General features: G+C 34.7%; 1 protein-coding gene across 4 annotated transcripts in view; it reads left to right on the forward strand.

Moving 5' to 3' along the window:
- CCDC178 (coiled-coil domain containing 178) overlaps positions 1-24,419 on the forward strand; it is a 538,381-nt gene that overhangs the window by 172,764 nt on the left and 341,198 nt on the right. For all 4 annotated transcript variants that reach the window (XM_074383637.1, XM_074383636.1, XM_039463712.2 and 1 more), the window contains 2 exons: positions 153-373; positions 14,866-15,008. In XM_074383637.1, the coding sequence (XP_074239738.1) occupies positions 153-373; positions 14,866-15,008 (364 nt within the window). The remainder of the gene's footprint in view (positions 1-152; positions 374-14,865; positions 15,009-24,419) is intronic.

A 24,419-nucleotide genomic window follows, 5' to 3' on the forward strand; every position in this document is an offset into this window, starting at 1 on the left:
TGAGAAAGCAATATGTTTTATATTATCTTTTATTTTAGAAGTAGTAAGAGTCACAGATAAGGAATTTCTGAAGTTAAAATGTTTTATATTTATGTATTATCAAATATTTCCTTTAATCAGGTTTTCTTTTGTTCTTATCCTTCTATGTCTAGAACATGAAGCCTATTTGAGAGATGTTATAGAATTACAATGGCATCTTGAAGATAAAGCTAATCAACTAGAACAGTTCGAAAAACAAAAGACAGAGTTAGAAGAAGCAAATTTAAAGATTCAAGCAGACATAGACTACATGAATGAACATGGCCCTTTACTGGACTCTAAGCGGAATCAGGAACTTCAAGATCTGAAAAACCGTTATAAAAAAAAAAAGGAGGTAAATGAATAAATGAATGCATGAGCATTTCATAAATTATTACTTAAAACTATTATGCAAAAGTTTTTCAACCATAAGAAATTAACACAGCTTTAAAGGTTTCATTTTTCTGAAAATTGACCTACTCTTTATCTCAACACATTACCAATTGTTGGTATTCATTTTAACTATGTCTTCTTCTCTCACCATTATATTTAAGATTATTAAGCATATTTAGTCAACCTACTAGTAAAATTTTGGTGATTTAAAATAGTCACGTAAGGCTGGGCGTGGTGGCTCGTCCTTGTAATCTCCCCCTTGAGGTTGACGCTGAGGTGCGAGGATTGTGTGACCCCTGGAAGTTGAGGCTGCAGTGATCCATGATTGTGCCACTGCAATCCAGCCTGGGTGACAGAGTGAGACTCTGTCTCAAAACAAAGCAAAACAAGACAAGAACTTCAGAAAAATAAAATCTCAGGATATTTTTTTAAAGCCATGATCAAGCTGAGCAAAAATGCAAGTAAAGCATATTAATTTCATTGTTATTGAAAATATATAAATGAAATAAAGTATTTTTAATGGTTAATTAGATATTTATCTTATGGAATATGAAAATAATTTATTGATAATTGTCACAAAATGAACAAATTTAAATTTCTGTTATATTTATTTTTGAACATTTTAAAGTAAATAAAACAGGTTGTTAAATGTCTCCTGTGTTCCCCTCAACACTTCCATTTTCATTCCTCCTTTTCCAATCTTTATCATGAATTTCATGTGTTTATAAGCCAAATTTGTATAATTAGGTACATGTATGTGTGTTAATAAATAATACATAGTATTTTTATTATACAAACAATACCATACATTGTGCAGTATTCTGCAACTTGTTGTTTAATCTAACAATTTTTTAGTTTAATCAAGACTGTTGATATGTATAGATCTAGTTCATTCATTTTACTTGCCTTGTTTCATCAAATAGATATTTCACAATGTAATTACTTATCATTTCATTTATCATTTCATCTTCTCTTGACCATCTGAGTTGTTTTCAATATCTGGCAACAAAACTGCTTATTTGACTGTAAACAGTAATCCCACATGAATACCTTCCTCTCTATCTGCATATGAATTTTTCCTGGTGGGGTTATATACCTAGTTGGATATTTACTAGATCGTGGGTTACACACATTTAATATATATATATATATATATATATATATATATATATATATATATATACACACACACATATATATGTGTTGTATATCATAATAACTTGGTATTATATATATGTGTATGTGTGTGTGTGTGTGTGTGTGTGTGTGTGTTATATAGCTATAATAACTTGGTTATATATATAAAATACCAAGTTATCCTTTAGAGTGCCTATAACAATTTATATTACTGGAGTACAGTAGTACTCAAGTCTTATGTCTCCACTGTGGGCGAGAATGCAAGTACTGTTCTTGTTTAGTAATAGACCCCTGTATATTGGATCACAATGTGTCAGGCTCAAAGATATTTCTCAATTTCCATTTTCTTATTGTATTTCTAATGAAATGTAGGTAGGCGTTATTGGCTGTGATTGCTAGGGAAACTCTTTGAAATAGATTGACTCAGCCAGGCAGTCTACTGGGCAATTTGCCTCAGCTATCATATCTAGGTTGCTATAAGTTAAGAAAATGCCAAATTAGCTATTTACTAAACTTCCAGCAACCTAGATATGATAGTTGCAGCTCTAACTTCCATTTTACAGCATTAAGCAACCTTGAGGATGGAAGCCACAATTTACGATGGCTGAAGAGCAAAAAAATAGTCAGATGTATTTTTGGGAGAGAAAAGTAAACTGCAACATTGTTTAAACAACTTACTTGGTTTATTTCTGTAACTTACAGCCAAACTCAATCCTAACTGGTATAACTCACAATTTAGTTGATGTTTTTATCATTATTCTTTAAAAATTGGTCTATACATGTTTCAATTGGTATCCCTTTGTTTTACTGTGTTTTTCCCTGATACTGAACTTGGGTATATTATAAGCAGGGGAAGTGGACTTGTTGGGCAGCTGGAAGATAAGGCTTGTAAATGGGAGGAAAGAATTCATCCTAGCAGACCAAAAAAAAAAAAAAAGAAGAAGAAAAAAAAGCAACATTTGTGTAAAGCTTATCAGGGCCACAATAATGGTTAATTTAACTGCCAACTTATGGGTCCATGATGCCCAGATATTTGATCAAACATTATTCTGGATGTTTCAATAAATGTACAGTTTTTGGATGGTATTAACATTTAAATTGTTAGATTTAGAGGAAAACAGATTGTTCTTCGTATTGTGGGTAGGCCTCATGCAATCAACTGAAAGCCTTAACAGAACGAAAACTGACCTTCTCTGAGCAAGAAGGAATCCTGTAAGCGAACTGCTTTTGGACTGGGACAGCAACTTTCCCCTGGGTCATTAGCCTGCCAGCCTACCTGTAGTTTTTGGACTTGTATGTCCAAAGTAGTATGAACTTTTTTCTTAAAATCAATCAATCTCTCTCCTCTACCTCTTCCTCTCTCCTGTTGGTTGTTTCTCCAGAGAAGCCTGACTAATATGGTCATCATTAATGCAATGATTGCCCTTTTATTTCATAATTATTGTGCTACTCGATTGCATTCAAATTCCTAGGTCAGTGCTTCTACTTATCTGCCTTTAAGTCAGCTGATGACCTTCTAGCTATCCCAGGGGTCAAAATGAGAGTTTGGACCTCTAGGCTTCTGTAGTGTGAGCCAAAAACTCCATGAAAGCATCCACCATGGGTGTACAATGCAAGGAAATGTAATTCCCCAAGAAAAAATAATTCCCCATCATGAAATTGAGGTGCTATTAAGAAAGGCTATAAATGTCATGCAGCCAAAATATGAAAACTCTCTACTATAAGGTAGAAGAAAAGTGATAGTAAAAGTAAACACATTTTTCTTTGGTAAAATGAGCATAACTGACAATACTCAAAAATGAAAAGCAGAATTATGAGCACTGAGAGGCCCAAATACTTCCTCAGAGAGAAATAAAAATACATACATCGAGACTGTAAAAATTCTTGCCAACAAATTAGATAACCTAGATAAAATGGAATCAAGAAAAAATAGGAAATCTGAGCAAGTGTATAACAAGTAGAGATGAAATAAGTAATTAACTACCTCCTCCCTGACCAAAAAAAAAAAAAAAAAAAAAAGCCCAGGACCAAGTGGATTCACTAGTGAATTACAGACACACACACACACACACACACACACACACACACACTCACTCTCTCTCTCTCTCTCTCTCAAACTCTTTCAAAAGGAAAAGAAGAGGAACACTTCCTAACTCATCTATGTCAGCATTACTCAAGTTACTAAAGCCAGATAAATATATCACAAGGGAGTAAATTATAGACCAGTATACCTTATGAATATGATGCAAAAATTCTTAACAAAATCCTAGCAACTCAAATCTAGCAGCAGACTAAAAAGATTATATATCATGACCAAATGGCATTTATCCCAGGAATACGTATGTGATACAACATGTGAAAATAAATCAGTTTAATGGACCACATTAATAGAATAAAGGAACACACACACACACACACACACACACACACACACACACACACACACAAGATTGTCTTAGCTGATAACAAACAATGGACAAACTCCAAAACTCTTACATGATAAAAATCCTCAACAGACTAGAAAAAGAGGAAAAATTGCTCACTCACAGCTAATAATGAAAGGTTTAAAGCTTTCCTCTAGGATCATAAACAAGAGAATAATAGCTACTTTTACTACTTCTATTTGACATTGTACAGAAAGTTCAAGCCAGAGTAGTTAGGCAAGTAAAAAAATAAGGCATAGAAATTAGAAATAAAGAAGTCAAATTTTATTTTCGGAGGACGTGATCTAATGAATAGAAAATCCCAAAGAATTCACAAAACAGACATTTAGTGCTAAAAATCACATTTAGCAAACTTGCAGGATTCAGTTCAACACACAAAGCTCAGTTGTATTTTTTTTTTAAATTTATGTTATTATATTTTAAGTTCTGGGGTACATGGGCAGAACATGAAAGTTTGTTACATAGTTATACACATGCCATAGTAGTTTGCTGCATCCATCACCTCATCATCTACATTAGGGATTTCTCTTAATGCTATCCCTCCCCAAGCCCCCCACACCTCCAACAGGCCCTGGTGTGTGATGTTCCCCTCCCTGTGTCCATGTGTTCTCATTGTTCAACTTCTGCTTATGGGCGAGAACATGCAGTGTTTGGTTTTCTGTTCTTGTGTCAGTTTGCTGAGAATGATGGTTTACAGCCTCATCCATATCCCTACAAATGACATGAACTCATCCATTTTTATGGCTGCATAGTATTCCATGGTGTATATGTGCCACATTTTCTTTATCCAGTTTATCATTGATGGGCATTTGGGTTGGTTCCAAGTCTTTGCTATTGTGAATAGTGCTGCAATAAACATACGTGTGCATATCTCTGTATAATAGAATGATTTATAACCCTTGGGTGTATGCCCAGTAATGGGATTGCTAGGTCAAATGACATTTCTAGTTCTAGATCCCTGAGGAATCACCAAACTGTCTTCCACAATGGTTGAACTAATTTACACTCCCACCAACAGGTAAAAGTGTTCCTATTTCTCTACATACTCTCCAGCATCTGTTGTCTCCTGACTTTTTAATGATTTCCATTCAAACAGGTGTGAGATAGTATCTCATTGTGGTTTTCATTTGTATTTCTCTAACAACCACTGATGAAGAGCTTTTTTTCCATGTTTTTTGGTTGCATAAATGTTATCTTTTGTGAAGTGTCTGTTCATATCCTTCACCCACTTTTTCATGGTTTTTTTTTTCTTGTAAATTTGTTTAAGTTTTTATATATTCTAGTATTAGCCCTTTGTCAGATGGATAGATTTCAAAAATGTTCTCCCTTTCTGTAGCTTGCCTGTTCACTCTGATAATAGTTTCTTTTGCTGTGCAGAAGCTCTTTAGTTTAATTAGGTCCCATTTGTCAATTTTGGCTTTTGTTGCCATTGCTTTTGGTGTTTTAGTCATGAAGTCCTTTTCCAAGCCTCTGTCCTGAATGATATTGCACAGATTTTCTTTTAGAGGTTTTATGGATTTAAGTCTTACATTTAAATCTTTAATCCATCTTGAAGTAATTTTTGTGTAAGTGGTAAGGAATGGATCCAGTTTCAGCTTTCTGCATATGGCTAGCCAGTTTTCCTAATATCATTTATTAAATAGGGATCATTTTCCCATTGCTTCTTTTTGTCAGGTTTGTCAAAGATCAGATGGTTGTAGATGTGTGGCATTACTTCTGAGGCCTTCATTCTGTTCCATTGGTCTATCTCTTTGTTTTGATACCACTACAATGCTGTTTTAGTTATTATAGGCTTGCAGTATAGTTTGAAGTCAGGTAGCATGATGTCTCTAAATTTTTTTTTTTTTTTTTTTTTTGGTTAAGATTGTCTTGGCGGTATGGGCTTTTTGTTGGTTCTGTATGAAATTAAAATTTTTTTTCCCCAATTCTGTGAAGAAATTCAATGGCATTTTGATGGGGATAGCATTGAATCTATAAATTACTTTGGGCAGTATGATCATTTTCATGATATTGATTCTTCCTACCCGTAAGCATGGAATGTTTTTCCATTTGTTTGTGTCCTCTCTTATTTCCTTGAGCAGTGATTTGTAGTTCTCCTCAAATAGGTTTTTCACTTTCCTTGTTAGTTTTATTCCAGAGTATTTTATTCTTTTTGTAGGAATTGTGAATGGGAGTTCACTCATGATTTGGCTCTCTACTTGTCTGTTATTTGTGTGTAGAAATGCTTTTGATTTATGCACACTGCTTTTGTATCCTGGGATTCTGCTGAATTTGCTTATCAGCTTAAGGAGATTTTTGGCTGAGGAGATGGGGTTTTCCAAATATATAATCATGTCATCTTCAAATACAGACAATTTGACTTTCTCCTTTTCTAATTGTATATCCTTTATTTCTTTTTTGCCTGATTGCCCTGTCTAGAACTTCCAATACTATATTGAATAGGAGTGGTGAGAGAGAGCATCCTTGTCTTGTGCCAGTTTTCAAAGGGAATGCTTCCAGTTTTTGCCATTCAGTATAATATTGGCTGTGGGTTTGTATATATAATATTGGCTGTGGATTTGTAATAAATAGCTCTTATTATTTTGAGATACATTCCATCAATATCTAATTTATTGAGAGTTTTTTAACATAAATGGCTGATGAATTTTGTTGAAAGCCTTCTCAGCATCTATTGAAATAATCATGTGATTTTTGTCTTTGGTTCCATTTATGTGATGGATTACATTTATGCATTTGTGTATGTTGAATCAGGCTTGCATTCCAGGAATTAAGCTGACTTGATCATGGTGGACAAGCTTTTTGAAGTGCTGTTGGATTTAGTTTGCTTGTATTTTATTGAGGATTTTTGCATCAATGTTCATTAGGATATTGGCCTGAAATTTTCTTTTTTAGTTGTGTCTCTGCCAGCTTTTGGTATCAGGATGATGTTGGCCTCATTAAATGAGTCAGGGAGGATTGCCTTTTTTTCTATTGTTTGTAATATTTTCAGAAGGAATGGTACCAGATCATTTTTATACCTCTGGTATAGAATTTGGCTGCAAACTTTCTGGTCCTGGACATTTTTTTTTGCTTGGTAGGCTATTAATTGCTGTCTCAATTGCAGACCTTGTTATTGGTCTATTCAGGGATTTGACTTCTTCCTGCTTTAGTCTAGGGAGACTGTTAAGTATCCAGGAATTTATCCATTTCTTCTAGATTTTCTGGTTTGTTTGCATAGAGGGGTTTATAGTATTCTCTAATGGTAGTTTGTATTTCTGTGGGATTGGTGATGATATCTTCTTTATCATTTTTTATTGCATCTATCTAATTGTTGTATCTTTTGCTGTTTATTAATCTGGCTAGCAGTCTGTCTGTTTCGTTGATCTTTTCAAAAAACCAGCTCCTGGCTTCATTGATTTTTTGAAGAGTTTTTTTGTGTCTCTATCTTTTTCAGTTCTGCTCTGATCTTAGTGATTTCTTGTCTTCTGCTAGCTTTTGAATTTGTTCTTGATCCTCTAGTTCTTTTAAAAGTGATGTTAGGGTGTCAATTTTAGAGCTTTCCTGATTTCTTTTGTGGGCATTTAGTGCTATATATTTCCCTCTAGACACTGCTTTTAATGTATCCCAGATATTCTGATATGTTGTGTCTTTGTTCTCATTGGTTTCAAAGTACATCTTTATTTCTGCTTTCATTTCATTATTTATTCAATAGTCATTCAGGCATAGGTTGTTCAGCTTCCATTTTTGTGTGTGTGTGCAGTTTTGAGTGAGTTTCTTAATCCTGAGTTCTAATTTGATTGCACTGTGGTCTGAGAGACTGTTGGTTATCATTTCTGTTCTTTTGCGTTTGCTGAGGAGTGTTTTACTTCCAATTATGTGATCAGTTTTAGAGTAGGTACGATGTGGTGCTAAGAATAATGTATATTCTGTGGATTTGGGGTGGAGAGTTCTATAGATGTCTATTAGGTCCACTCGATCCAGATATGAGTTCAAGTCCTGGATATCCTTGTTAACTTTCTGTCTCGTTGATCTGTCTAATGTTGACAGTGGAATGTTAAAGTCTCCCACTATTATTGTGTGGGAGTCTAAGTTTCTTTTCAGGTCTCTAAAAACTTGCTTTCTAAATCTGGGTGCTCCTGTATTGGGTACATACATATTTAGAATAGTTACCTCTTCTTGTTGCATGGATCCCTTTACAATTATGTAATGCCATTCTTTGTCTCTCTTGATCTTTGTTGGTTTAATGTCTGTTTTATGAGAGACTAGAATTGCAACCTCTGCTTTCTTTTATGCCTTCCATTTGCTTGGTAAATATCCCTGCTTCTTTTTATTTAGAGCCTATATGTGTCTTTGCATTCATGAGATGGGTCTCCTGAATACAGCACACCAATGGGTCTTGAACTTTTATCAAGTTTGCCAGTCTGTGTCTTTTAATTGGGGCATTTAGCCCATTTACATTTAGGTTAATATTGTCATGTGTGAATTGGATCCTGCCATTATGATGCTAGGCGGGTTTTTTGCCTGTTAGTAGATACAGTTTCTTCATAGCTTCAATGGTCTTTACAATTTGGTATGTTTTTGCAGTACAGTATTCAACATCCTTAAAGAAAAGAAATTTCAGCCTAGAATTTCATATACAGCCAAACTAAGCTTCATAAGCAAAGGAGAAATAAAATCCTTTACAAACAAGCAATTGTTGAGAGATTTTGTCACCACTAGGCCTGCCTTACAAGAGCTCCTGAAAGAAGCACTAAACACGAAAAGGAGCAACCAGTACTACCCACTCCAAAAACATACCAAATGGTAAAGGGCATTGACACAATGACGAAACTGCATGAACTAATGGGCAAAACAACCAGGTAGCATCAAAATGGCAGGATCAAATTCACACATAACAATATTAACCTTAAATGTAAATGGGCTAAATGCCCCAATTAAAAGACACAGACTGGCAAATTGGATAAAAAGTCAAGACCCATTGGTGTGCTGTATTCAGGAAATCCATATGCAGAGACATACATAGGCTCAAAATAAAAGAATGGAGGAAGATTTAGCAAGCAAATTGAGAGCAAAAAAAACTTAGGAGTTGTAATCCTACTGTCCAATAAAATAGACTTTAAAGCAACAAAGATCAAAAGAGACAAAGAAGGGCATTACATAATGGTAAAAGGATCAATGCAACAAGAAGATCTAATGATCCTAAATATATGCACACCCAATACAGGAGCACCCAGATACATAAAGCAAGTTCTTAAAGACCTGCAAAGAGACTTAGACTCCCACACAATAATAGTGGGAGACTTTAACACTCCACTGTCAATATTAGACAGATCAACGAGACAGAAAATTAACAAGGATATCCAGGACTTGAACTCAAATCTGGATCAAGTGGACCTAATAGACATCTATAGAACTCTCCACCCCAAATCCACAGAATGTACATTCTTCTCAGCACCACATCACACCTACTCTAAAATTGGCCACATAATTGAAAGTAAAACACTCCTCAGCAAGTGCAAAAGAACAGAAATGATAACCAACAGTCTCTCAGACCACAGTGCAATCACGTTAGAACTCAGGATTAAGAAACTAACTCAGAACCACTCAACTTCATAGAGACTGAACAACTGGCTCTGGAATGTCGACTGCATAAACAATGAAGTGAAGGAAGAAATAAAGATGTTCTTTGAAACAGATGAGAACAAAAACATAACATATTAGAATGTCTGGGACACATTAATAGCAGTGTCTAGAGGGAAATTTATAGCAATAAATGCCCACATGAGAAGCAAGACAAGATCTAAAATCAATACCCTATCATCAAAATTGAATGAGCTAGAGGAGCAAGATAAAAAAAACAAAAAACAAAAAACAAAAAACAAAAAAACAAAACTTAAAAGCTAGCAGAAAACAAGACATAACTAAGATTAGAGCAGAACTGAAGGAGATGGAGACACAAAAAAACCCTTCTAAAAATCAATAAATCCAGGAGCTGATTTTTTTTTAAAGATCAACGAAATAGACCATTAGCCAGATTAATAAAAAAGAAAAGAGAGAAGAATCAAATAGTTGTAATTAAAACAATAAAGGGGATATCACCACCAATTCCACAGAAATACAAACTGCCATCAGAGATGACTAAAAACAACTCTATGCACATAAACCAGTAAATCTGGAAGAAATGGATAAACTCCTGGACACATGCACCCTCCCAAGACTAAACCAGAAAGAAGCTGAAACCCTGAATCTACCAACAACAAGGGCTGAAGTTGAGGCAGCAATTAATAGCCTACCAACCAAAACAAGTCCAGGTCCAGTCAGGTTTACAGCCATATTCTACCAGACATTAAAAGAAGAGCTGGTACCACTCCTTCTGAAACTATTCCAAACAATTCAAAACGAGAGAATCCTTCCCAAATCATTTTATGAGACCAACATCATCCTCATACCAAAACCAGCAGAGACACAAGAAAACTTTAGGCCAATATCCATGGTGAACATAGATGCAAAAATATTCAATAAAATACCGATAAACCAATTGCAACAGCATATTAAAAAGCTTATCCATCACAATCAAGTGGGCTTTATCCCAGGGATGCAAGGCTGGCTCAACATACCCAAGTCTATAAACATAATCTACCACATAAACAGAACTAAAGATAAAATCCACATGATTATCTCAATAGATACAGAGAAGGCCTTCGACAAAATTCAACAGCGCTTTGTGCTAAAAGCTCTCAATAAACTAGGTATCATTGGAACATATCTCAGAATAATACAAGCTACTTACAACAAACCCACAGCCAATATCACACTGAATGGGCAAAAACTGGAAACATTTCCTTTGAAATCTGACACTAGACAAGGTTGCCCTCTCTCAACACTCCTATTCAATGTAGTATTTGAAGTTCTAGCCAGAGCAACCAGGCAAGAAAAAGTAATAAAGCATATTCAGTTAGAAAAGGAGGAAGTCAAATTGTCTCTATTTGCAGATGACATGATTGTATATTTAGAAGACCCCATTGTCTCAGCCCAAAAATCTTCTTAAGCTGATAAGCAACTTCAGCAAAGTCTCAGGATACAAAAATCAATGTGCAGAAATCACAAACATTCCTATATGCCAGTAACAGACTAACAGCCAAATCAAGAGCGAACTCCCATTCACAATTGCTACAAAGAGAATAAAATACCTAGGAATATAGCCAACAAAGGATGTAAAGGACCTCTTCAAGGAGAAGTATAAACCACTGCTCAAAAACTAAGAGAGGACACAAACAGTTGGAAAAACATTCCATGTTCATGGTTAGGAAGAATCAATATCGTGAAAATGGCCATACTGCCCAAAGTAATTTATAGATTCAACACTATCCCCATCAGGCTACCAATGACCTTCTTCAGAGAACTGGAAAAAAACACCTTAAACTTCATATGGAATCAAAAGTGAGCCCACATAGCCAAGGCAATCCTAAGCAAAAAGAACAAAGCTGGAGGCATCACGCTACCTGACTTTATACTACAAGGCTACAGTAATCAAAACAGCATGGTATACTGGTACCAAAACAGAGACATAGACCAGTGGAACACAACAGAGGCCTCATAGGCAATGCCACACATCTCCAACCATCTGATCTTTGACAAACCTGACAATAACAAGCAGTGGGGAAAGGATTTCCTATTTAATAAATGGTATTTGGAAAACTGGCTAGCTATGTGCAGAAAGCAGAAACTGGATCCCATCCTGACACCTTACACTAACTCCAGATAGATTGAAGACTTAAACAAAAGACTTAACACCATAAAAACTCTAGAAGAAAATGTAGGCAAAACCATTCAGGACATAGGCGTAGGCAAGGACTTCATGACTAAAACATCGAAAGCACTGGCAACAAAAGCTAAAATAAACAAATGGGATCTAATTAACTTCCAGAGCTTCTGTACACCAAAAGAAACAATCATTAGAGTGAATTGGCAACAAACAGAATGGGAAAAGAATTTTGCAATCTACCCATCTGAGAAAAGGCTAATATCCAGAATCTATACAGAAAAAAAAAACAGATTTGCAAGCAAAAAACAAACTCATTCAAAAGTAGGCGAAGGGTACACTTTTCAAAAGAAGACATAGATGAGGCCAGAAACATATTTTAAAAATGCTCATAATCATCACGGGTCATTATAGAAATGCAAATCAAAACTACATTGAGATACCATCTCTTGCCAGTTAGAATGGTGATCATTAAAAAAATCTGGAGATAACAGATGCTGGAGAGGATGTGGAGAAATAGGAACAGTTTTACACTGTTGGTGGGAGTGTAAATTAGTTCAACCATTGTGGAAGATAATGTGGCAATTCCTCAAGGATCTAGAAATAGAAATTCTATGTGACTCAGCCATCCCATTACTGGGTATATACCCAAACAATTATAAATAATTCTATTATAAAGACACATGCACACATATGTTTGTTGTGGCACTGTTTACAATAGCAAAGACTTGGAACCAACCCAAATTCCCATCAATGATAGACTGGACAAGGAAAACGTGGCATACATACACCATGAAATACTATGTAGCCATAAAAATGGATGAATTCATGTCCTTTGTAGAAACATGGATGGATCTGGAAACCATCATTTTCAGCAAACTGACACAAGAACAGAAAATCAAACACTATGTTTTCACTCATAGTTGGGTGTTGAACAGTGACAACACATGGACACAGGGAGGGGAGCATCACACACTGGGGTCTGTTGCAGGGGCTAGAGGGGGGATAGCATGGGGTGGGGAGATTGGGAGGGATAACTTGGGGATAAATACCAGAAATAGGTGATGGGGAGATGGAGGCAGCAAGCTACCTTGCCATGTACGTACTTATGCAACAATCCTGCAAGATTTGCACATGTACCCCAGAATCTGAAGTACAATTTTAAAAAATAGAATTTTATCAAAAGATGCTAAAAATGTATTCATTATTCAACAACTGGCCTTTATAATAAATAAAATTATAAAAATACTTTAAATATTTCACACAAATAGCATCGATATTAATCATTAAAATAATACTAAAGCCATAATAATAGGAACAAATCAGGTAAACTTGACATCCCCATTAGAATTTAACATCGTTTTGGGGATTTTTGCTTGTGTAATAAGACAATAAAATGAAATAAAAGATACACATTTAAAAATTGTGAAATAAAATTATTTCAATATTATTATAATTAAAACACCAAATCAAAGACTGCTGTTTTCAAAATAAGTTTGTATTCACCAGAACTAAACCACTCAATGCAACATACTTTAGTAGCACAATAAAGTTCTTCATAATCTCAATAAATAGCTAAAAATATAAACAGAAAATTCCTATAACTAACAAGAGTCATTAAATATTGATGAAGAAATTTGTAAAGGCATAGACATTTAAGACTATGGTTGTGAAATCTTATTGAGGAAAACAGAGACAATTAATGTAGATAACTAATATATCCAAGAACAGGAAGGCCTATTATAATAAAAATGTCAATCATTTCAAAATTGTTAAGAAAGAGCCATCAAATTCTAGTAAACTTTAAACAAACTTTTGGCCTGTCAATTTAAATATTATTTTTTAAAAAGTAATATAAAATGCTGGAAAGAGTTTTGGAACATGGGCTTTCTTCTTTTCCACTGGTAAGAATACAAATTATTACCCCTTATTCTGGAGAATAATTTGGCAACCAATATTTATCAAACTTGTTAAAATATATGTTAATACCTTATGAGTCAGTGAATCCTGCTTTAACAGTACATTTGAAGAAAATATTTAACAACATGCAGTATAACTATAGGTTGTGCAATTTCCTTATATTGTTCTTCATCACAGTACTGTTTAGGTTATGTGTCCCTCACACATATTTTGTGCATGTCAAACTGTGCATAATGTTCATATAATTACGCACAGTTTGACATGCACAACATATGTATGAGGGACACATAAACAGTATGTGATGAGTTAAATTTAGAATGAGTTAAATCATGAGTAAGTGTGATATAAGGGAATATTAAGTAAAAATAATGTGATATAGCAATATACAAAGAGACAGAGGAAGAGATGGAGACAGGAACATTAGTATGATGTTTGTTAATAAAAAGAGTAAAAATTGACTATTTTGAAGTATTACACTAAGATATGTCTGTACATACTTTTTTTTTTTTTTTTAGACGGTCTCCCTCTTTCTCCCAGGCTGGATGGAGTGCAGTGGCCTGATCTCAGCTCAGCTCACTGCAACCTCTGCCTCCTGGGTTCAAGTGATTCTCCTGCCTCAGCCTCCTGAGTAGCTGGGATTACAGACATGCACCACCACACCAGCTAATTTTTGTATTTTTAGTAGAGACGGGGTTTCACCATGTTGGTCAGGCTGGTCTCAAACTCCTGACCTCAAGATCCGCCCACCTTGGCCTCCCAGAGTGCTGGGATTACAGGCATGAGCCACTGTGCCTGGCCTGGTGCATACTTTTAATGGGAAAAAACGCAATTATTTTGCACCAACCACAGAATAATCATTATGCTTGGTGGAGAGGAGTACAGGTGACTTTGTTTGCCAGTTTTTTTTTTTTTTCTGATTTTTTAAAATAATAAAGTATTACTTGAGGAATAAAAATAATTTTTTATGAGGGAAGAGATAATGATTTCATTCTGGACATGTTAACTTAGAGATTAAAATTATTTTCTTCAGTAACATTTATACATTCCCAGCATAAATGCCTGTCAGGGCTGAAATTCCACTTTCCAAACAATAGGCTAAATGTAGGAAGAAAATGTTTCTAAAAACTTTTAACCTAAATCAAATCTACACTAAGTTGTTATTTTTAATTAACCATTAAGTGCACATATAAGCAAAAATATTTTTATTTCTAGGTAAGGGACCTACACAGAAAAATTAATGAAGAACTTGAAGAAGTTTTAGAAGCATGTGAAAATATTAGATTGAAGGCTCGGCAAGTTAAAGAAGAAAGGGATAAAGATATTGAACAGGATGAAAAAAGCATAGAGGCCTACAAGTAAGAATTTTTCACAAATGCTAATTATAGCATTTAGAAATTAAGGGGCTAGGGGAGTGATAGCAGTGGGTGGGGGATAGGTGGGGGATAACATTAGGAGAAATACCTGATGTAGATGATGGGGGATGTATGCAGCAAACCACCATGTCACATGTAAACCTATGTAACAAACCTGCATGATTTGCACATGTAAAAAGTGAATTGGAGGCAATGAAGTAAAGACAGCTTGATTCCAGAGAGTAGAGAGATAAAGTGACAGGTAGAGGGTAAAAAGACCAAAAAAAAAAAAAAAAAAAAAAAAAAAAAAAAAAAAAAAAAAAAGGAACGTATATTTCTATATAGAAAATTTAGATAAAGAGAAAATTAAAATGTTAAATTATTCATACCTGCTTTATCACTGTTTATATGTAAATTAAAAGATATATATTTTCTGATATTCTTTCAGTTTCTTTTGTGTAATTTCTTTATGTTTCTGTGTGGTATAATACAATTTTTCTTTATTCAAATTGATGAATGTTTTAGTATAAAATAATTTATAGTCATTATGGGAGTTAGAGTCAAATAAATAAAAGTAAAATCAATACAATTTACACAAAATTCTACAATCTAGATAACATTCATTTGTTAAGGTGTTTATATTTCCTCACATCCAATGTATATTTCAACATATATGTAAATACTATCTATTTAGTTGATTAATCTCTTTTATAACTCACCTGAGTTATATTTGATCAATTAGATGTTTTCTAGTTTTCATCATGATTTCTTCTTTGACCCATGAGTTATTTATTAAGAAATACGTATTTTTAAAATTTCTATTTTGAACTCTAATTAATTTTTATTATTGCTTTCTTGTTGAATGGTATTTTGGTGAGGGAAATTTATATACGTTCAAACCTTGAAAATCATTTAGTCTTAATTTTTTGACATGTATTCCTTGTGTAATTGAGAATAACATTTATTCTTTACTTGTTGAGTGTACTGTTGTTACTGTTTCATTAGATCAAGTTTACTTAGCGTGGAAGTTAATCTTTATACCAGAACATTAACATTATCTAGGTGTTCATTCAAAATTCAGAAAATCAGTCTCAACACAGACCTATTAAATGAGAATCTGCACTTTTAAAAGATACCAAGGTGATGTTTGAGAAGAATTGCTGTATTTATTAATTTTTTCATTTTACTTTTTCTGTCAAGTATTGAGAAAGGTCTAAAATTGCCCACTATGGTGGTATATTCATCAACATAGTTATTTTTAATGTATCAGTTTTCTCTTAATGAGGCTATATTCTCAGTTACATGTAAATTTAAAGTTGTTGTATCTTACTGGGATAACAGTTAAACTTTTTATCATTGTGAATTGACCTTTTTTGACTCTTTGAACATTTTTGTCTTAAACTCAATTAAGGTATCAATATAGTTGTACTAGCTTTCTTTTGATTAACATTTTCAATTAATTAAATTTCAAAACTTTTGAGTTTTTATATTTCAGATATATCTGTTGTAAACACCATGTCAATACATTTTTTTCTCAGCTTGAAAATATTTTAAAGTTGGACTATTAAGTGCATTCAGGAATCACTAATGTATTTGGATATAAACTACCACATACCTTACTCTGTTTGCCCCGTTTGTTGTATTTTATTTTTCTTCCTGTCTTTTTTCATGTTGATTATTGTTATAATTTTATCATTTCTTGAGTTTGATTATTATAATTTTGTTTCTATTCTTTTCATAGGAAATCCTATTAATTACTATATGCAAACTTACATTGTCAGACTCTAAATAACAACTGATACTGTTATCCTGCTGGACAATAAAAGGAACTAAGAAAAATTTTTCTCTAGTTATTACATTTCCTCTGAATTAAATATTTATTACTGTTGCTGAATATTTCATTGTATAACTGATAAGTATATTATTATTGTTTTAAACAACATTATTTTTTAAATTTACCCACAAAATAACTATTTTTATGTATGTTAGGCTTTTCATCTAGAAGTACTTCGGGCTGAAGTAGATCCTTTAACATAACCTTTAGTGAAGTTTTGCTGATGATAAACTTTCTGTATTGTTGTTTGAAGGATATTTTCCTTTTCCGTAGAATTCATGATTCTTAGTTGACTTTCATATATTAGATACATTTCATAATCTATTAATTTTCATTTTTGCCTTTAAGATGGAAGCTGATCATTTGACTTTCAGTTTTATGCATCTAATCTATATAGTTTTTCTGTTGCCTGTTTTGCCTGTTTTTAAGATCATCTCTTTGTTATGAATTTAATCAATTTTATTTTTCAAGATATTCTAGGGGTTAATTTTTATTTATTCCATTGGGATCTGTTACTCTTTGTTTCTATGTATTGGATTTTTCATTAATCCTGAGTGTTCTCAGTTATAATCTTTTCAGACATTTTCTTGGTCCCATTTTCTGTTTTTTCTTGTACTCAAATTAAACATATGTTAGATTTTTTTTTTTCTTATTGTGTACTCCATGCTTCTTAATCATTTCCTCACATTTTCTGTTTTCAAGCCTTTTGAAGAACAACTTCTGGTTTATTATCTATTTAAATAATTTTCTTTTGTTCTGAGTTTAATATGAAGATCATATGACTGCACCTTGCAGACCACTGACTACAAGAAATGCAATTGACAAAAGGTTTCTGTTGTTGGCAGCATCTGACATGGATTCCAATAATCTCAGCTTCTCCTTCCTGATATTCATGTTACTGACAAAGCCAGTCTCCCAGAAGATGGAATCTTTCCTTGTTTGGAGTCACAATACTAATTCACAAAACCCAAAGTGAGTGTTAAGCAGTGCAGACCATGGAATTGAGAAGTAGTAACACGGCTCACACATCAACTTCTTCACTAGTGAAGAGTGAGAGGGGTGAAAATACAGGATTTCTTTACTCAGGAGGTTTAAAAGCAAGGGGAGGAAGTATTCACGTGTTTTCCAGAAATAGGTAGTAAACTTCCCAGAGCCAGAGTGCTGCTTCATTTTTGTCCTCCTATGGCTTCTTCCAGTTGTGTCATGGGGATTGCCAATGGTCATGGTGCTGCTGGGAGTGTCATTTAACATGGAAACGAGATTATAATGAAAACCGAAGTCCTCTTGAAATCCTCCTTTGGTCAGCTATCTTGGCTTAAACCTGTCTCAGCTGGTCTGGTTACAAAGGGAATTTTTTTTTTTAATCACAGGTGTTCTGTTTCTTAAAGATAGGCAGAGTTAGGGCAGGGAAGAAATTCAGCCGTGTCACGTAGCTGGGTAACAAATTCCCCCTTTTCTGTATATTCCCTCCTAATTCTTGAAAGGTGCTGAGGGTTGAACGTCTGTCTTCTACAACTTCCTCAGTCTGAAGTTGGGCATTGATATTGTTACAGGAAAGGGGTCCTGATCCAGCCCCCAAGAGAGTGTTCTTGGATCTCATGCAAGAAAGAATTCAGGGTGAGTCCACAGTACAAAGCAAAAGAAAGTTTATTAAGAGAGGTAAAGTGGTGAAAGGACAGCTACTCCATAGACAGAGTAGGACATTTCTGAAAGTAAGAGGAGGAACATGTCCACCCTAGGTACAATGCTTGTATATGTGGGGAGATGTGCTCTGCTACGAGGGTTTGTGATAAAGGATTAATTTGCTTAATTACTATATTTTGCAAGAACTGATATTATTATTTTTAAAGCAAAATTAGGAATGCCTTTGTTTGCCAGATATTGGATATCTGGACACTCTCAGATCTGGGTCTGTTTAGTAGTAAACATTATTAGTTTGTTTTCTTAATCATAAACATCTAGAGGCTAGGAATGCCTAACTTTCTGAGAATGCAGCCTAACAAGGCCCAGCCTCATTTTCCTAGCCCTCAGTCAAAAATGGTGTCACTCTGGCTTGAACACCTTTGAAAATATGAAGCCTGTTAGAGGAGTGAAATTTTCCCCTAGCTAGTCTTAGGTAGTATGGTTATCTCCTGGGTATAAGTCTACCTGTTTATATCCCTGTATTACCTGGATTTGCTTATACATAAAAGAGACCAGACAGTTTAAGAGACAGAGTGAAGATCAAGAGAAGTTGGATGGCAGCTAAAGGGCCTAGGAACGATAAAAACTGGGTGAGATTAGGGTTGGCCTGTTTTATAATTTTCATATTCCCTGAGGGTCTGTGCCCTTTTGGTTAAATTGGTACAACCACTTGGCCTAGTTGTAGATGATTTTAATGTCTTTTTGTTGTTGTTAACTTGAATTCCTTACACAAGAACAACAGGAAGAGCTGTTGTGCTTGGGTGAGTATATCCCTAGGTGTCTTAACCTCCTAATGGAGATTTTCTCCAGTCCCCCAAAAATGACCCCTTAACTTTCCAGACTCTATATCATCCTCCTCTTAAGGGAGAAGCCAAGGCCACTTTGTCCTTGGGAGCTTCAGTAAGGAGGAGAAGAAGGAGGAAGAAGAGGGGGAGGAAGTATTTCTTGGAAGAGGGCAAATTTAAGCTCCTCTGGTGCAAGAAAGTTGTCATGAAAGAGGTTTTCACAGACATAAGAGAAAAATCACTATGAGGAGTAAATAGAAACAGAGAAGAACACTCTCTCACACAAAAGACTTACTGGCAGGTCATTTCTTGATCCTACAGCCTAGAGTGTCAGCCCTTAGGTTCCTCTCTCACATTTTCAAAGACTCTTAAGAGAGTCTCTACTCAGAATAAAACTACTGGTCTCTCCTTTCCCCTTTCAAGGACTCCAGCAGGGACCTCAACTGAGTATAGGACCATGACCTACTGCCAGGCATCCCTGTGCACAACCCTGATTTGGGGTGAATGTCCCCATCATACTTAGCTCTGGGGTTTCTTTCCAGTATAGCTATATAACCCTTTGCCTGCCTGCTTATAACCTCACAACAATGTTACATTACCTTTTCCAAAGCTGATCCCTGGTACCCAGAATCAGGACTAATGTGTGTCCTTTCTAGCAGATGCTGTTGTAACCCCTTACATTCTAGTTACTGGGTCCCCGAGCATGTAAAAAAGCTTCTCAAATAAGAAAGTGGACTATCTAACCCAGAGGCTGTCACCAGTTTGGTTACAGAGAAAGCTAATCTTCAGCAGATGGAGTCCTTCCCTATTTGGTGTCATGAAGCCAATACATAAAACCAAAAGTAAGTGTCAAGCAGTGCAGAATATGGAACTGATAAGTGAGAGCAAGGCTCACAAATCAACTTCTCTTCTAGAGAGGGGTGAAGGGAGTAAAACAGGATTTCTCTAATGAAGAGGTTGAACATTAAAATCAAAAGGAGGAATGTTTATGTCTTTTCTGGAAATGGGAAGTAAACTTCCCAGAACTCAAGTGCTGCCTTCCTTTTTGTCCTTTTATGGTGTCTTCCAGTTGTTTCATGAGGTTTGTGAACTGTCATGGTGCTGGTGATAGGGTTATTTAGCATGAAAATGACATTACAATAAAGCTCCAGGTCTTTTTGAAGTTGTTCAGTTCAGTTGACCATCTTGGTTCTAGCTAGTCTCAGCCGGCCCAATTACAAAGAGAACTTTTTATCTAGGCATCCTGTTTCTTTAAGAAACAGATAAGCAGAGTTAGGGAAAGGTCAAAATTTAGCTATGTCATCTAGGCATTATAATGGGGAACAATAACACTTTTGTAAAATCCCCTCCTCTTGAATGTGCACTATACTCAGTTGCTTCTAATAAACAGAATAAAACAAAAGTAATAGAACATAATTTTTATGGTCACCTTGCAAAATTTGTGACTTTTGTCTTGCTAGCATTCTCTTTCTTGCCATTTTGCTTACTTGCTCTGATGAATCAAGCTGCCATATGTTGAGATGCTCTGTGTAGAAGTCTACAGAGTGGGGAAAAAACATAAGTTTCTATCCAACCACCCTTGAGAATCAACCTGCTAACAATCAGCAATGTGAGAGCAGAAGTATTTGGAGTGTGTTAGAAAACATGCTCTTCCCAGCCAAGCCTTCAAGATATTGCAGCATGGGCCGGGCGCGGTGGCTCAAGCCTGTAATCCCAGCACTTTGGGAGGCCGAGGCGGGTGGATCACGAGGTCAAGATATTGAGACCATCCTGGTCAACATGGTGAAACCCTGTCTCTACTAAAAATACAAAAAATTAGCTGGGCATGGTGGCTCGTGCTTGTAATCCCAGCTACTCAGGAGGCTGAGGCAGGAGAATTGCCTGAACCCAGGAGGTGGAGGTTGCGGTGAGCTGAGATCACGCCATTGCACTCCAGCCCGGGTAACAAGAGCGAAACTCCGTCTCGAAAAAAAAAAAAAAAAAAAAAAAAAAAAGATATTGCAGCATGATAAAAGATCCAGAGCTGGAGAACTTAGGGTGTCACAGAACTTGTGAGAAAATCAATATTAATCAATTTAGCAACTAAGTTTGGTTATACATTTTATGCAGCGACAGATAACCAATGCAACCTCCTGATGCTATACTTCAAAATCCATCACTGCTTTTTTTGTCATGGAAATACAATGCACTCTTCCTAGCTGACGACTGATTGCCTCAGGTATACTAAGGCAAGCATGCTTCTGGGAAAAATAAGATTCTCTGTGGCCAACTTCGAGGATTCCTAGTGGCTTCTTCACATAGTCCATGAACTGCATAGCAGTCTAGAATACTTAAAGCTTTCCTTCCTCTGTCATTTACTCTGGGGCAGACTTAAACTGAAGACTGGCAGTGTTCCCTGACTACTGCTCCTCCCAATTTCCTTTTTCACAAGCATTTCCCCTAAAAATATCTTTGAAATTTTAATGCTTTCTTGATGTCGGCTTCTCAAAAGATGCAGACTAATACATTAATTTACTGTTAAAACTACCTTCTTTAAAACTTCTTTCATATTTTTTTTAATTCTTTTTTTTTTTTTGGTTAAAAAAAATAGACTTTATGTGTTAGGGCAGTTTTGAGCTCACAGCAAAATTGGGGGGAAAGTTTAGAAAGCTCCCTTATATCTCTACTCCCCACTCCCCATACTATTTGCATCCTGTACCACACATCCCACATCCAAGTGGTGCACTTGTTACAACGAACCTACATTGACACATCATTATCACCCAAAGACCATAGTTTATAATAGAGATCAGTCATGATGTTGTACTTTCTATGGGTTTGCCAAATGTATAACGACATGTGTACACAACTATAATATTTTCTAATAGTTTCACTGTACTAAAATCCTTTTGCTCTTCTTATTCCTTGCTTCCTCCTACTTAATTTTTGGTGATCTCTGACCTTTTCATTCTCTTCACAGTATGCCTTTTTAAGAATGTGATATAGTTGACATAATACAGGATTTAGCTTTTTCAGATTGGCTTCTTTCACTTAGTAAAATGCATTACATTTCTTATTGTGTTTCCATGGCTTAATAGTTTATTTCTTTATAAACTTTAAAAATTGACATATAGAAAATATATATACATGGGGTACATAGTGATATTTTAATACTCATATAGAGTTATTAGATCAGGGTAATTGGCATATCTATTATCACAAACATTTATTGTTTCTCATATTGGGAACATTCCAAATCCTTCTAACCACTGGAAGGTATATATTATTGTTAACTATAGTCATTCTGCATTGGTACAGAACACTAGAACTTATTCCTTCTATCTAGCTGTAATTACGTATCCTTTGAAAAATCTCTTTCTATCCCCCTGTTCCCCTATACTTTCCAACCTTCAATATCCTCTGTTTTACTTTTTACTTCTTTGAGACCAACTAATTTTTTAGTTTCCATACATGCGTGAGAACAAGCAACATTTAACTTTCTGTTATTGTCTTATTTCACTAACATAATATTCTCCAGTTCTATCCATGTTGCTGTGAATGACAATATTTCATTATTTTTTAATGGATGAATAGTATTACATTATGTGTATAAATCCCACATTTTATTTATTCATTCATCTGGACGCCTAGGTTGATTCCATATATTGGCTGTTGTGAATAGTGTAGTTATAAACATGGGCATGCAGATGACTCTTTATAATCCTTTGGGTATATGCCCAGTAATGGGATTTCTGGTTCAAATGGCATTTCTAGTTCTGGATCCTTGAGGAATCCCTGCACTGTCTTCCACAACGGTTGAACTAATTTATACTCCTACCAACAGTGTAAAAGTGTTCCTGTTTCTCCACATCCTCTCTAGCATCTGCTGTTCCCTGACTTTTTAATGATCGCCATTCTAACTAGCATGAGATGGTATCTCATTGTGGTTTTGGTTTGCATTTCTCTAATGACTAGTAATGATGAGCTATTTTTTTATATGTTTTTTTGGCTACATAAATATCTTCTTTTGAGAAGTGTCTGTTTATATCCTTTGCCCACTTTTTGACAGATTGTTTTTTTCTTGTAAATTTGTTTAAGTTCTTTGTAGATTTTGGACGTTAACCCTTTGTCAGATGGATAGATTGCAAAAATATTCTCCCATTCTGTAGGTTGCCTGTTCAGACTGATGATAGTTTATTTTGCTGTGCAGAAGCTCTTCAGTTTAATTAGATCTTATTTGTCTATTTTGGCTTTTGTTGCCATTGCTTTTATATATTTTACCTTCTTTTCTTGTCTCATAGTCCTAGCTAAATACTTTATTAATTGTTGAATAAAAGGGCTAATGATGAAAATCTTTTTCTCAGTCTCAAATGGGAAGCAGTTCAATATTTCACCATTAATTATTATAATAGAAGTAGTTTTTCTGCATATACTATTTATTATATTAGTTAAATTTTCCTTTTATTCCTAGTCGGCCTGAATAGAATTCATAAATGAGTTTTAAATGTTATTATCTATTACATTTATTAAGATGATTGTACTTTTTAAAATTTTGTTAATGTGTCAAATTAAATTAATTTTCAAATGTTAGAGAAACATGGCAGTTTTAGAATAAATCCACTTGTTCATACTGTATTGTCTTTTGGATAGATCTGTGATTCAATTTGCTAATCTTTGTTTAGGGTAATTTTATTTATAATCATAAAAGCTAATTTTTTTGTCATGTAATTTTCTCTTTTCATATTTTGTTATCATGCTTATAATTGCTTAGCTAAGTGTCTTTCTTGGTATTTATTCTGAAGTAATATATATGTAACCTGTGCCTGGATTTGTGCATGTATTTAGGGAAGGGTAACTGTTTAATTACAGATTTATTTATTTAACAAATATGTTGTATTCATATTTTCTGTGTGTTATATCAGTCTTGAAAAGTATGCAGGTCTGTGACATCTAATATTTTGCTTTTAAATATTTATTCATAAATAATTATAGACTCATAGGAGTTTAGACTTAGAGTCCTGTGTACCCTTCCCCAACTTCTTCCAATGGGAATATTTTGTATTGTATATTAGTTCTTGTTGTCAGTATTAAAACCAGGAAATTGAGACAAGCCTAATTATTTCATGATTTTTT

This window comes from Saimiri boliviensis, chromosome 13 (assembly GCF_048565385.1).
Source record: "Saimiri boliviensis isolate mSaiBol1 chromosome 13, mSaiBol1.pri, whole genome shotgun sequence".
NCBI lineage: Eukaryota > Metazoa > Chordata > Mammalia > Primates > Cebidae > Saimiri > Saimiri boliviensis.